This window comes from Astatotilapia calliptera, chromosome 17 (genome assembly GCF_964374335.1).
Source record: "Astatotilapia calliptera chromosome 17, fAstCal68.1, whole genome shotgun sequence".
In the NCBI taxonomy this organism is placed as follows: Eukaryota; Metazoa; Chordata; class Actinopteri; order Cichliformes; family Cichlidae; genus Astatotilapia; species Astatotilapia calliptera.
This window is the reverse complement of record NC_137438.1, coordinates 20,953,118-20,967,833: the sequence shown is the minus strand read 5'-3', so window position 1 is coordinate 20,967,833 and position 14,716 is coordinate 20,953,118. Positions and strand designations below refer to the sequence as shown.

At 40.3% G+C, this 14,716-nt stretch overlaps 1 protein-coding gene across 1 annotated transcript; it reads left to right on the top strand.

Moving 5' to 3' along the window:
* Positions 1–3,280: 3,280 nt before the first annotated feature.
* LOC113009415 (tetraspanin-8-like) lies at positions 3,281–12,741 on the top strand. The gene is made up of 9 exons (XM_026147692.2): positions 3,281–3,433; positions 3,655–3,726; positions 3,812–3,928; positions 4,098–4,172; positions 8,090–8,185; positions 8,623–8,733; positions 8,815–8,850; positions 8,942–9,025; positions 12,009–12,741. The coding sequence occupies exons 1-9, from the start codon at positions 3,374–3,376 to the stop codon at positions 12,129–12,131; spliced, it is 774 nt and encodes a 257-aa protein (XP_026003477.2). The 5' UTR covers positions 3,281–3,373; the 3' UTR covers positions 12,132–12,741.
* The last annotated feature ends 1,975 nt before the right edge of the window (positions 12,742–14,716 follow it).

Genomic DNA, 14,716 nt, shown 5'->3' with positions numbered 1-14,716 from the left:
TTTTTGGATAATAAGATAAATTTAATGTTTCCTGTGAAACTAAATAAAGTTTTACTTCTCTAACCACGGGTCTGTCATTTATTTACATTACAAACACACATATTTTAAGTTTGGAAATACAATTCCCAACAATCTTCACACCTTTTGTATCGGGTGAGAAATATAACCGTGTCCTAAGGATTGGTAATTACCACAAGGTAAAGCACGTGAATTTTTGCTATTAACGCTACGTCCACACTAATGCTTTTTCGTATGAAAACGCATCGTTTCTCTCCGTTTTGGCCTACCGTCCACAGTGTAGCGATGTGTCGGTCGCGAACAAAACGGCTCTTAGAGCTGGGTCTTTGACGTGAACGACGCGATCCGGGTCCTCATTGCAAACCGTGGGTTTGGTGTTTTTTTTTTTTTTTTTTTTTTTTCTTTCTCTCACCCTCTCTCACACTTTTTTTCTGCTTCACTCCGCATGCGAGCCTTGTGCTTTGCGCTGGGATGAGGAGAAAGGGGCGGTAGTTACACTCAGTAGCACAGGAACAGAGCAGGAGGGAGAGACAGAGAAAGAGCCAGGGACAACATTACATTAGAAAGGTATAGTAATCATCCACAACTATTTTCAGTTGTGGATTATAAAGGATTCAGAAAGTTTATTCATGCAGGCCCATATAACAGAGAATATGCATCTTCTTTTTGTTTTCATATTTTAATTTATATTTAATTGTGTTGTGGTTTGCAGTGTTTTGTGTTGTTTCACTTTAAATTTGTTTAAAAGGAAAAAGCTGAAAATTTAAATAGTTAAAAGTTGAAATGGGTTTGAATGAAATTGTTTTTTGTATTATATGATTTATTTATTACATTTTATGTGGAGTGAATAAATAAATGTCTATTTATGGTGGACCCTAGAGACAAAGCACGTACAAACTTCAAAACACGTACAAACCCTGAAGCACGTAAAAACTCCAAAACAGGTACAAAAGACAACAGAAGTGCTCCAGGATGCTAGGCGCAGTGTTGAGCTTTTGTTAGTGGCGACACAAGCCAGCAAGTACCAACGACCGTATTTGGTGTGTGGTAGTAACAGGTAAATTAACTTTTTTTTTTTTTTAATTATTTGAATATATATGAGTGCCTGTGTATAAATACACAAACAATACACACATGCTTTCAATTGTGTAATTTAAGTGATCTAGGTAGCTCTGTTTTGAAGTTCAGTTAACGCTAGAAATGTTTTGGAGTTTGTACGTGCTTTGTCTCGAGGGGCCACCGCTTATATTTATATATAAACATATATAAATAAAACCACTTTTTTTACATTAGTAATTCGTTTTGTGCATAATTTTATACTATTGTTAATAATAAATTAATTAAAGCAGCAAAACAATCTGAAGATCCGGTTCGGACCCGAAAGAGCCGGCTCTTTTTAATGAGTCAAGCTGAAAGATCCGGTTCTCTAAAAAGAGCCGGAAATCCCATCACTACCACACTGGGACGGCGTTTTCAAAACGCTCTTATGCGCAGTGTGGGCAGCGAAAACAGACATTTGAAAACGATGACGCATGTTAGTCATGTGATGCAGTCATGTGACCAATTAAACAAAGAGAGTGGAGGGCATTATACACCAGTTGGGTTTTTTTGCTCTCAATTTTGACAGCCCTATTAAAGGTTAATATCAGTCTGTACATGCTCCAGATAGCTTTTCTTCAAATTCTTTAAATCTCACTCGCTTTGCCAACTTTGTAGTTTTATGTTACTCGCAGCAACAACTCCACTTCATTGTTAGTCCATTTAAAAAACTCGGTGCTTTTCCTCGACATTTTGCCGCGACGTTTCAAAGAGCCGCAAAGTAAATAAACGGCATACAGAAATGAGGCAGGCCGAATCATCTTGCGTTTCACGCATGCGCAGTACTTGAATGTAAGAGTTTTCGGTCGTTTCAACGTGGACGCACAACTCTGTGAAAACGACTGAAAACGCCAGTGTGGACGCGGAGCATTTTCAGACGAAAAATCTATTCGGGCTAGTGTGGACGTAGCAGTTTACAGTTATTTTCTAATGTCTTTACAGTTACTGTTTTTACACAACTGCGTGTTGTACGAATTCTCCCCCATCTTCTCTTCATATTTCATGTCACAAATGCTGTGTATTTGCCTTACCTCAGACTATTTGTTGTTTTTTAGTTGAATATCATTGTCTGTGTGTTACTGACTGTCACTGTAAAGAACGAGGAGAAGGACAGCACGTCCACTGTCCCACCGAAGTTGGGACCTCTTAAACAGAATGCAACAAAGCTACTTCAGTCTGTCGAACATCAACCTGTATCCACGCGTCAGGAAGCAGACGGAAGGATGAATATGTAGAAGAAGCGTCAGACCTCCAGACATTAGAAGGTGAGGTGGAAGAAGGCCAAAGATAGCTTTTGATGAGCCTGAGAAGGGAGAGTGTGATCTGCTGTCACACCATCCCTGCTCAGAGGATAAACCTCTGGAACGTGAGACCACACAGGCTGGCAGATCCCTAGCTGATCCACAATGATATTTGGGTGTCGCCACTTTAACTCTGCTCAGGGTCCTCATCTATGTCCTCCTTTGAGCTTCCATGTTCTTGCTTCCAATATCTGACCTTCTTCCACCTCATCCCCTGACAGCAGAGTATGACTCCATTTCCAAATGCTGTAAAATGCTATCTTCCTCACTCAGCCTTCTGTCATGTTAGTGCCACGGATGACCCAGGTTTAGGTGAGTGTCAGGTGCTGCAAAAAGCTCGACTATGAGATGTTAAAAATTATGATTTAATGTTCAGACGTGTCTTTGTTTCATTCCGTTGTTTCAGGTTGTGAAACTCCTGAAGTTAAAAGACATTTGAACCAGAAAATAGTGTAATAAAAGCCCTGATGTCTGTTATTTAATCATTATACTTAAATAACCTAAAGAATTTTCAATCCCAAAACATTTTTATTTTGGGATTACAGGAGAATATACTTACAACCTATGAAACGTACATTTCTTATTAACCCCCCCCCCAAAAAAAACAGAATACATTTTGTTCAGGTGCTGTGTCAATAAGCTGGCTTACAGTAAGCAGCCTCTCCTGTTGAATGACTAATTTTTCCACTGCCCTTTGTTCTGAACCCAGTGATCTCCACTAGGTTTCCTGGAAAAACAAAGAGGAAGTTCTTAAATATGATTCCTGTATTCTCTATCCATTCCTTGGAAGTTTCCTTATCCAACATATCCATGACGCCTCTCTGTGTGAGGCGCCCTGAAACCCTTAAAAGCAGCTCATTCTGCTGCTCTCCTCTCACTTTACTTCGCTGCAGTCGGAGCTCGTCTGGACTTTGGGAACAGTACTGTTATTCTGACTGCATTTTCCAGCTGCAAAAATGGCTCAGATCAACATCTGCCTCAAACACATCTTCACTGTCTTCAACATATTCTTCATGGTGAGTAAAACAGAAATAACCACATTTGCCTCCTTTTTTACATGTAAATGAAACCAAAGCTTAGAAGAGTAAAATAAACCAACATCAATTCAACATGTTTGTTTCTTACTTTCAAAGTTTGTTGTTGTGCTCGTCCACGTGTGTGGCTGTGCAGTCATTTCATGTCCTGGTTGTGTTTAAAGGATCCAGCAGCTCTAACCAGACTGTTTCTTTTTGTTCAGGTTGTTGGTGGAGTGGCCATCGTCCTCGCTCTGTGGTGCCAGTTCTTCATGAACATTCGAGGAGGATACAACGTGAGGACACATTCAAACATAAATGCAACACGTGGAGACAAACAGACAAAGCCCACTAACCTTTTCGTGACACTTCTCTCCACAGCTGGAGGGTCGTGCCACCAAACTCTTCATCCTCTTCATCGTAGGCTGCATCACCATAATGATCACCACGCTGGGAGCCTATGGAGCCCACAAGGAGAACAAAGTGGCTCTGATCACGGTGATTACATTTTCCACTCATTAAATTAAAGAAAAGAAATGATTCAATAAATCTTATGAAGCCATTTAGTTCAGAATGCTGTAAAAGTTATAATTCCATCACTCTGTTTTCTACTTAGCCCCAGAGATTAAAGATATTAGATTAAAAGTATCCCTGCATTTCTCTGCAGTCCTTGGTGTACACGGTCATTGGATGTTGGCTGATGTTAATAACTGGAATCCAAGCTGCCATCATACATCCTCAGGTAAAGGCCAGGATGTGCTGCTGTGGGGTCGAATCATTTGACATGAAGACCGACTTATAAACCTTTTTTACATTATTATAATCATCAGCACATATTGGATAAATCTTCTTGTACTGGACTAAGCAAGGACCCAACAAACGCTGCGGTGGACGTGATGTCAGAGGAACTGAGTCTAGTAGATATATGGAGACTTCTTCATCCTCAAGAAAGAGATTATACCTTTTTTTCGCATCCTCACTCAACCTACTCCAGGATAGATTACTTTTTGGTGTCCCGTTCTTTGGCAAGTCAAACTATTGGGTCCTCTATTGGTAACATTGCTATATCGGATCATGCTCCCATTGACCTTGTTCTTACTGACACTGATAATATTAAACCGTCACCTAGGTGGCGCTTGAATAACTCAATACTGAAGAATAAGGGTCATTGCGAATGTATAAGGGAAATGATAAAGGAGTTTTGGTTGTACAATGAGGGCTCTATTGACGACGTTGGAATGACCTGGGATGCTTTTAAGGCCTATTTGAGGGGGCGCCTTATTCAATATTGCTCCTTGATTAAAAAAGCTGAGAGGGATAAGCTGATGAAGTTGGAACAGGATATCAAGGAGCTTGAAAAACAACATATGTTGCTCCCAGAGAGGGACTTATGGAACAAATTAATTAAATTTAAATTTGAGATGAATAGCATATTGGAGAAAAAAGTGGAATATGCAATGTTTTGTCTAAATCAGAAGTACTTTGAACAAGGGGAGAGAACAGGTAAAATGTTGGCACACAGGGTTAAGCAGATAAAATCTAGTAACCTTATACCATCTATTTTTGATCCTAGTAATAATAATAAGTTGACTACTAGTAAAAAAGAAATAAATGATATTTTTACTAAATATTATCAGGAGCTGTACACCTCTAATGGACTGGTGGAGGAACAGAGGCTGTCAGATTTCTTCTCTTCTATTAAAATTCCCAGCCTGTCGGAAGATCAAAGAAGTATATTAGAAGGTAAGATTACATTAATTGAAGTTAAGCAGGCAATCGGCAGCCTTAGAGTGGGTAAATCTCCAGGTAATGATGGATTTCCATCAGATTTTTATAAGGTGTTTGTGGACGAACTAGCTCCAAGACTACTGTCGGTATATCAAGATGCGTTTCAAAGAGGGAGACTACCGTTTAGTATGCGATCGGCAGTGATCACGTTATTACATAAAAAAGGGAAAGACCCACAGCATTGTGGGAATTATCGCCCAATTTCATTAATTAATGTGGATGAAAAAATTATTTCTAAGATATTAGCTTTTAGGCTTGAAAAAGTTCTTCCGTATTTGGTGCATAGGGATCAGGTCGGTTTTGTGAAAAATAGAAGCTCTGCGGATAATCTACGTAGGTTATTGCATATACTCTGGAAGAGCAGGACTAAGCTAGACCCTGTCGTTGCCTTCTCTTTGGACGCAGAGAAAGCTTTTGATAAAGTTGAGTATCCTTTTCTGTTTCATACCTTGAAGAGATTTGGTTTCGGTCCCTTTTTTAGGCAGTGGATTCAGGTGGTATACACAGATCCAATGGCTACAGTTATTACCAATGGGATAATGTCACCCTCATTTTCGTTAAGTCGGGGTACTAGACAAGGTTCACCCTTATCACCTCTCATTTTTGCTCTGTTTTTGGAGCCTTTAGCCATAGCTTTACGTGAATGTAAGAAAATTAGAGGGGTGGATTTGGGTCAAGAAGAACATAAAACTTTTTTGTATGCAGATGATATTTTACTGATTTCAACTAACCCAGAACAGGCCGTTCCTGCAATTTCCTCAATTATTGATTCTTTCTCTGTAATCTCTGGATACACTATAAATTGGTCTAAGTCTGAAGCTATGCCTATTTCTAAATTGTGTCCGCCTGTTATGAGGAGTTCATGGCATTTCAAGTGGATGCCCGAGGGTCTGACTTATTTGGGGATTAAATTGACCCCTGGTTTAGACAACATAATGAAAGTAAATATTTCCCCAGTGATTCAAAACATCCGTTCGCTGTTGCAGAATTGGGTTAAAATAAATCTGTCCCTTTTGGGCAGAATTAATTTGGTGAAGATGATTATTGCCCCTAAACTTCAGTACTTTCTTCACATGTTACCGATAGCAGTCCCACATAATTTGCTAAAGCTTTATAATACATGTGTAGAGGGTTTTGTGTGGGCAGGTAAAAAGCCATTGTTCAATCGGTCTAAATTATATGCTGCTAAAGAGAGTGGTGGGTTGGCATTGTCTAAGATGGTCTGGTATCATTATGCTTTCTCCCTCTCTCAGTTAGTTAAGATACATAATTCCTCTACTGATAAGCCATCATGGGTTGGGATTGAGGAAAGTCTTGTGGCCCCTTCGTCTTTAGAGGCCTTCCTTACTCAGAAGGGAAGGCCAGTACCGTTTAAAGATCCAGTACTGTCTTTCATGCAAGAGACCTGGCTTAGAGCTCACCAATATACCAACAGCAGCCCTTATCTCACCGCTAGAGCCTCTATTTGGTATAATAAGAAAGTATTAATAGGTAAGAAACCGGTCTGGTGGGAGGCCTGGGCTAGGACAGGTATTAATCAGATGGGGGACCTATTTGGGCAGACTGGCATGAAATCGTTTGCAGAAATCAGACGAGAATTCAATTTGGATCCAAGGGAAATTTGGAGGTTTTTTCAAATAAGACATTGTATTAAAGCCATTTTGAAAAATAATCTAGACCCTCCATCTAGTGTTCAGAAGATGTTTGCAACCCCTGACAATAACAGAATCAGGGCATCTAAATTTTATGGGAGCTTCAGAGAGGCACACGCTCCCAGTTTGGGGGGACTGAGGCGGTGTTGGGAGAAAGATCTGGGTATCCAGATCTCAGAGGACAGTTGGAAGATGCTGATCTCATCATGGTATGTTTGCTCACCTGAAACACAGTCTCAACTTATCCAGTACAAGTTGCTTCACAGAAACTATTGGACACCCAGTAAATTAGTCAGGTTGAAGCTCGCAGATAAGGACATTTGTTGGAAATGTCAGCAGGAAGTCGGGACTCTAGTTCATATGTTGTATACATGTAGGAAAAATGATTATTTGTGGGATGGGATCATCAACTTGGTGAATGATATTTTTAAACTTAATCTTTCTAAATCTCCAGCTATATGCGTCCTGGGCCTACTACCTGACGATAACATTCTCTCAAAAAAACAGAGATTGTGGATGCGTCTGGCTTTCATAACTGGTTGCAGGGTAATTCTTAGGCATTGGAAGTCATCCAGCCCCTGTTCTTTCAAGGAATGGACCGAACAAATGTCTAGGATGGCATCATATGAACGGGTTATGTATAGAATGAAGGGAAGAGAAGATATTTTTGAGCAGGTCTGGGGTCCCTTTTTGCGGTACATTGACAATGTCTCTTAGACATTATGATAAATGGTCTCTTAGAGGGATATTTCATGTGTCATTGGTATTTTGGTTGTTGTCTTTTTTTTTTTTTTTTTTTTTTTTTTTTTGCACCAGGGGGTTTTACCCTTATTCGTTTTTGTTTTTGCTGATGTTTTCCAGGAGGCGGTGTATTATTTTGTTTCTCCTGGGTTTTATTTATTTTATTTATTTATTTATTTATGTAATTTTTTTTTTTTTTTTTTGTTTTTTGTTTGTTAGTGTGTTGTTTGTTTGCTTGTCTTAGTTTGTTTGTTTGTTTAGAAACGGACAGAGAACTGACAGTATGATTATTGCAGTTGTATATTTATTTATTAATGTTTCTGTCCATCCAAAAATATTAAAAAAAAAAAAAAAAAAAAAAATCATCAGCACATATAAACTCTTTTTTTTTTTTACCATTACCTGAACCCTTAAGATGCTTTTTAAAAGTTTTACTATGTAAATCTAATCGATGTAAACATAATGTCTATGTTTGCAGCTCAGAGGCATCGGAGTGGAGACATTCAGCGAGCTTGTGCCTCTGGACAAATCCTCGACATACGTGAGGAACATGACCGAGGACATTCAGGAACAGGTAAGATATTGCCACCTGTTTTATTTTCCTGTATTTATATTTAATGTTTAACCAAAAGCTACAGTCATGGAAAAAATAAAGTATCCACTGTTTAAGAAATGCAATGTGGTCCTTGGCGGGTTTTATAATCACTTAAAAATAACCTCAGATGTGATGTCAAACGAGACATATTACACCGTATGGTGCCTTTGTTTATATAAAAAGAAGTAAGTTAAATTGTATAAAAGTAAACTAAGTCCTTATTGTTTCTAATGCACTTGATTAGGTAATCATTAATAAGTGTGAGCACTTCTATAAAAGCAGAAGCTTTGGCAGTTTGTTGGTCAGGTGTGAGTTAACACAATACCACAGTCACTGAGTGGACCATGAATTCCTCTGTGTTCCTCCTGAAGATGAGTAACTCTCCTCTTTCTTTCTTCTCCTGCTGGTGTTTGTAGTTTCACTGCTGTGGTCTGTTCAGCTACAAAGACTGGGAGAACATCCCCGACTCCTGTGTGTGCAGCCAGGAGGAGGAGAAGGAGGGCAAGTGTCAGACTGTCAAAAACAACGTGAGTATCGATGCACCCACTCGCTTCACTGGTCACGGTGTGTCAAAGTTTGTAACGTCTTTATTTCTGTAACTTTTCCAGACTTTCATGCTGCAGAGAAAGTCCGTCTACACTAAGGTGAGCGACCCAGCCCCACTTTGAAAAAGCTTAAATCATTCCTCAGTTTATATCAGAACCTGACAGTTTTCATTTTTCCTTCTATTTTCAGACCTGCTTTCCCACCATCATGGACCACATCCAGTTTCATTACAACATCATACTTGTGGTCAGCTTCACTCTGGCTGTTCTAGCTGTGAGTATTAATCAAGGATTCAATAGTGTAAATGTCCACTCTATAATTTGCAATCAGCATTCTCTGCCGGGGCAGGTAGCAGCCTCTGCTGCCAATCAAATGCAGGGCTGATCATCAGAAAGTGCGAGCACCTCTATAAAAGCAGTTTACTGTTTTGGGACAATCAGGTGTGTTTAAACACAAGGAAACGATTTGACTAGGAGTGGATGGAAGTTAAAAAATCCCACAAACTACAGTCAAATTCTACAGACGCCTGTTAACAACTTAAATAATAAAGTTCATGACTTTAGAATTTGAGAAAGACGATACTTTGGGACTAAAATGGAAATTTCTGGTCATAATGGAAAGTGTCACATTGGAAAAAAACACCTTATATTAACCATCAGCATGGTGGTGAAGGGGGTGGTGATTCAGGCACCTAACATTCAAAAAGTCATATATAGTTCAGTTAAAAGGACTAGATGTTACAGTCCCTGATAATGCATTGCTTTAGATGGAGAGACTCTTGAGGGATGGCTGTTATGAGGAAAGGCAGCCCAGAAACTTTGCCTCAACCTTCGGTCTTTTACCCAGGCTAATCTGCCATTTTCCTTCCTTGGTTAGGTTTAGGGGTTAGAGATCGATCTAGATTATCATTTTAAATTTGGGACACATCATCAGTAGTGGACCTTGCATTCATCAGGTGTTTCGGCCATTCTCACTAGACACCCTCATCCAAGGAGGCCCTGCCAGGGTTGATCAGGCCCTGGAGTGTTTCACTGGTTTATGTTAAATTGTTATTTCTTTTCTTCTTTCTTCTGTTTAGTTTCCTACATTTTCTTTTTATCAATTCACTGCAACTGAGAAATAATACTTACCTCTTTAGCATTTATTGGGCCTAACTTCTTCAAAGAGATAGAAAAGGTGATAGAGAGAAGTAGGACAAAAGGGACAAGATAGCAGAGAGTAGAGAGAAGAGCTGGAAGGGGGGCACCCAATCTGGCTTCCCACACCTCCCTGCCGGATCGGGCTGTACGCTCTACCTCCCCACTGCCTCCCAGAAAAGGGAAGAAGAGCAGAGAGGAGAAGAGCGGAATATTTCTTTTCTCTCCTGGTTAGCTGACTGCCTTAGCTGCCCAAGTGATGTCAGCCCTTTTTAATCATAGCCAGTGACTGGTCCTCTCAGCAGTGTTAGCTTGATCTCTTATAGCCTGCCATTGCGCCTGTCCTCTGATCCCAGTTTCTCTAAGCAGTTTTGCTGTTGTACTGGTAACAAAGCCCCTGCACCTCACTTCCACCAGGCGCACCTTGATCTTCCAGCCTCTGTGCTCTGCTTCAGGTGCCAAGTTGACCAAAGGACGAGGTCTGGTCGCAAAGTAGTTGTTACGATCTCTGTGGGAAAAATTAGCCTCTGATCCAAGTCCACTTGCATCTGCCAATCCCTGGCGGCCTTCAGCGGGCCCAGGTCTGGGTTTGAGGGGCTTGTCCTCGGTTTGTCTCCTTCCCGGACAAATGTTGATGAAGACTGACGCTCCTCTTGGTTCGTGAAAGGTTTAGCGTTAATGGATTTTCTTTTGCACTCAACTTTCTCGGCAAGACACCTGAGAACCTGGTTGTGTTTCCATGTGTATCTGCCCTGAGTAAGGCTAGTCCTACAACCAACCAAGATATGCTTTAGTGTGGCTGGGACTATACACAGGGGGCAGGATGGGTCCTTTCCAAACCACAGCTGCACATTTATTGGGGAAGGTAGCACATCGTATGCCGCTCGGATGATGAAACTTAGTTTATTAGACTCCATGCCCCAGATTTCAAACCATGAGAGTTTCCTCTTTTCCGCACTTTCCCAATTCATCCAGCGACCCTGTTTGACCAGTGCCACGGCTCTGGCATGTCTGGCTGTTTCCTCCTGTCGTCGCACCTCCTCCACTACCATTTTCCGACGTCATGGTACAGATGCCTGTTCCCACCGAGGTGTTACTGCGCTAAGACCAAATCCTCCTCTGCCCTGTTGGACGTGACCCACCACGTCACAATGCTGAAGAGTGGATTTCGCCTGTAGCACAGATGTGGCTGGGGTCCACTTACTCCCCGTTGCTAGGGTGGGAGCACTGCCTCTCACTATGGGGTGCCGGGAGTCCGTGAGTGACATCTCAAGCCTCACTTTTGGAAATTTAAACTCCTTAACCAGGCTAGGGATAGGCAATGACAGTATCCCGTCACTGTAGAGTCCAATGCTGCTGAGGCACTTGGGAAGTCCGAGCCACTTCTTAAAGTAGGATCTCACTAGCCTCTAGTCGATTGGCATGATTGAGTGAGACCCCGTACATTGTCAACGGCCACAGTAGTCTGGGTAATAACCAAAACTGGAAGCACCAGAGCTTCAGTTTTCCTGGGAGTGCAGTGTTGTTAATCCGCTGGAGGTCGTCAGCCAATTTAAGCCTTAGTTGTTTTAGTTGCCACGTATCATTGAGGTCTGCATTATACCACCGTCCCAGGCTCATTATGGGCTTCTCTAAGACTGTTGGAATTGGTTCTCCACTGATATAGAATTGCTCGGCTGTCAGTTTTCCTTTTATGATGGAGATTCTGCAAGGTTTACTTGGCTTAAACTCCATTCTTGTCCATTCTATGTTTTCCTGGAGCTTCTGTAGCAATCGCCTAGTACATGGTTTTGTTGTTGTAATGGTCATGTCATCCATGTAGGCCCTAATGGGAGGAAGACCAAGGTCACTCTTGAGTCTCTCACCTCCCACTACCCACCCAATAATATTGTGGGTAAATATGTGCCAACAAAGTCTGAATTCTCCATGTTCAAAGTTAGAAAGGTATGGTATCTATTGCAGAACAAAAATTTAATTATTACTCAAATCTTCTTCAGTCAAAAAAAAAAAAATCTTCTGGGTAAACATGTAGCAGCTTAGTCACTAATATTGGTTCACTTTAAAAACAAAAACTTGAAGACAACCCGATGTTTAACTAAACTTCCTGTGTTCCCCTACAGCTACTTGGCATTATTCTGTCCTCCATTATGATCCACCAGCTGTATTACCCCAACAGACCCACCATCATGATCTCCATGATGCCACCAAAATACAAGGAGCTGCACAACGCCCCAGCATGTTAGTCAAAATACAATGGACTTCTTTTCTTTAGCTACCTTGGTGCACTGCATGTTGTTAGCCCTCAGTCATAAAAGGCTGATCGGGTATTATCCTAATGCTGCTGGGCGGGAAGACGGTGTGGACACTCAAGTTTGTGAATGCCATAACTCGAGAACGATAGTGGCGCAGGAACTTCTAAGTGATACCGCAGGTGTATCTACTGAAAGTCCGTAAAATGATTCAAAAAGCAACGCCAAAAGTGACAGTGATGACATCACTACAATGTGATTGGTTACTTGGAATGTTAAACCAGGACTCAAATTAGTATTGCTGATCCAGGAACAATGTCAACATGATAACATGTTACCATGATAATGGTAACACTGGATAAAAGAACAGCCACATTCCCTTGTTACGTCACGTGGCGCTTGCTAGTAGCTTGGAGAATTTGAGGATTGTAGTTTGAAAACTGAGGGCTGTGCTAATGCAGCTGCTTGTAAAAATGTTTATAAAGGAAAATATTTCTGTATTTTTTAAAATTATTTTTGGAGTCTTCTTTGTGTCATATTTAATCCTTCTGGTGCAAACTGTAAATGTAAGTGTCTTACAGGATTAAAAGATAAGAAAACAAAATCTGTGTTGTATTAAAATCTTGTTCTGTTTCACTGACGTTTGTTTAAAAAAGGAAGTTATTGTATTCTTAGTAATTGGTTAGTAGAGAAAGGTCACGGGCCACGGCAGCATCCAGAGAGAGGCATCCTCAATCTGTCTTGTTTTAATGGAAAAATTGGAGTGTAACAATCTAAACCACTAACCATGTAAAAATGCTAACTTGTCTTGTGTGCAGCTCTCCTGGCAACTTACGGGGCACAAAGTGCTGGTCAGGGCATCCTAGTTGTGTGTATAGATAGTGCAGGTGGGCGGCAGTAATAACAGAAATTCAGTGTGAAATTACAAGTATGTATAGTAATTTATCTATATAAAATACAAATAAATATTTACTCACTTTATATCAAAGCTAAATTAAAACTGGTAAAAGACGTGATATTACTCTGACCTAAATTTACTACTCTTCTATTGAAGTTTGGGTTCCCATGACAGGTGGTTGCCCCACGCCTTAAAACTTTGCATGTGACCGCTAGGATTATGAGTTTATGTCCTGCCCCTGCATAAACACAAACCTCACCTACTTTTTTCACAGTGGAGGATTTAATTCAATTTAATTTTAAACAGTTTTATTACATAACAGTTTTTGATGCACAGTATGCAGTTTGTCGTGATTGGCTGAAATAAATTAGGCTACCTCCGGATATACTCTGAATGTCTTGATTTGATTTAGACTATCACATCTCCTCTGTCTTCTCTGCGTGTCTATATTTTACACTACACATAAATTATTTAAATGGCTCAACTCTGAAGAATATTTTCTACCTGTTCCCAAAGTCACGGTGTCTTCATACTTATCGGGATCAGCACTGTCAGATGAAGGTACCTTCTGCTCTAATGCTACAGTTATTGCAGTTATCCATATTACACAGAGCATACAGGATCCTTAAAATTATGTTTATTATCCTCTTAAAACGGTAGATATCTGTGATTCATCGGGCGCCTACTGCACAAAATAAACTATGCTAATGTTACGTACGGCCCCAAATGGCCGCTGTACAAGAAGGTGTTAAGCTCCAATAATGACCAGTAAGAAACCACCACACTCACACTGCAATGGTGTACACAAGATTTGTGCGAGTTTAAACACGGGACATTATAAGAACACTTGAATTTTTCCATGGCTTAACGAGGCAATAATGACACATTTTTTCATGTATTTTTCCCAAATTATAGATTTCTGCAAAACAGTGACGTGGGACTCATTGGAGGGTAGTGTTTGCATTGCTTTGCTCTGTCTGACAGCTCGTTCACACTCGGAGGACTAAAAGTGCTCTGTGGATGCTCAAAGTCTTTGTGGGTCGAATTATTCCACAATGAAAAATGATTAGGAATCATAAAAGAATCAAGTGTGATATGAACAAAAAACTACAAAGACACAAAAAAGTATAAAACTTACTTCAAACAAAAAATAAATAAAACAAAAAGTATTATTTAATAAGATGCAACTATAAAAGTAATAAGGAGGGAAGTTAAAGTCGATGTAATCTGTATTTGAGTGCAGTACTCATACTGCTTTACATTTTAAATCACTGCAGAAATGTGATGATATAACATAAAAAGGATGTAACATCGCTGTGTGTTAGTGTAATACTCCTCTAAATATATCTCTCACTATTTAAAAAACTCTGACTACATTGTGTGCAGATGCAGTAAAATCTACTTTAAACTGTAGAGGAATAAACTGACTTTCAGTAAGTCAGCTCCTCCTGCTGACGATAGATTCTCATGAAACTAAAAGGAATCGTGTCTCCACATCTGGATCGTTTTAAACGGGGCATAACACCGCCCTCTCCTCCATTCCAGCCAGCCTGAGAACAGCTTCCCTCCCTGTTCACAGCAACAACTATTTCCACTGGATTTAACTGGAAGGAGGAAGACCCTGCGTTAAACCTCCCCTTCCTAATCAACCATTCCACAGAAGTTTCCACCTCTAACATAC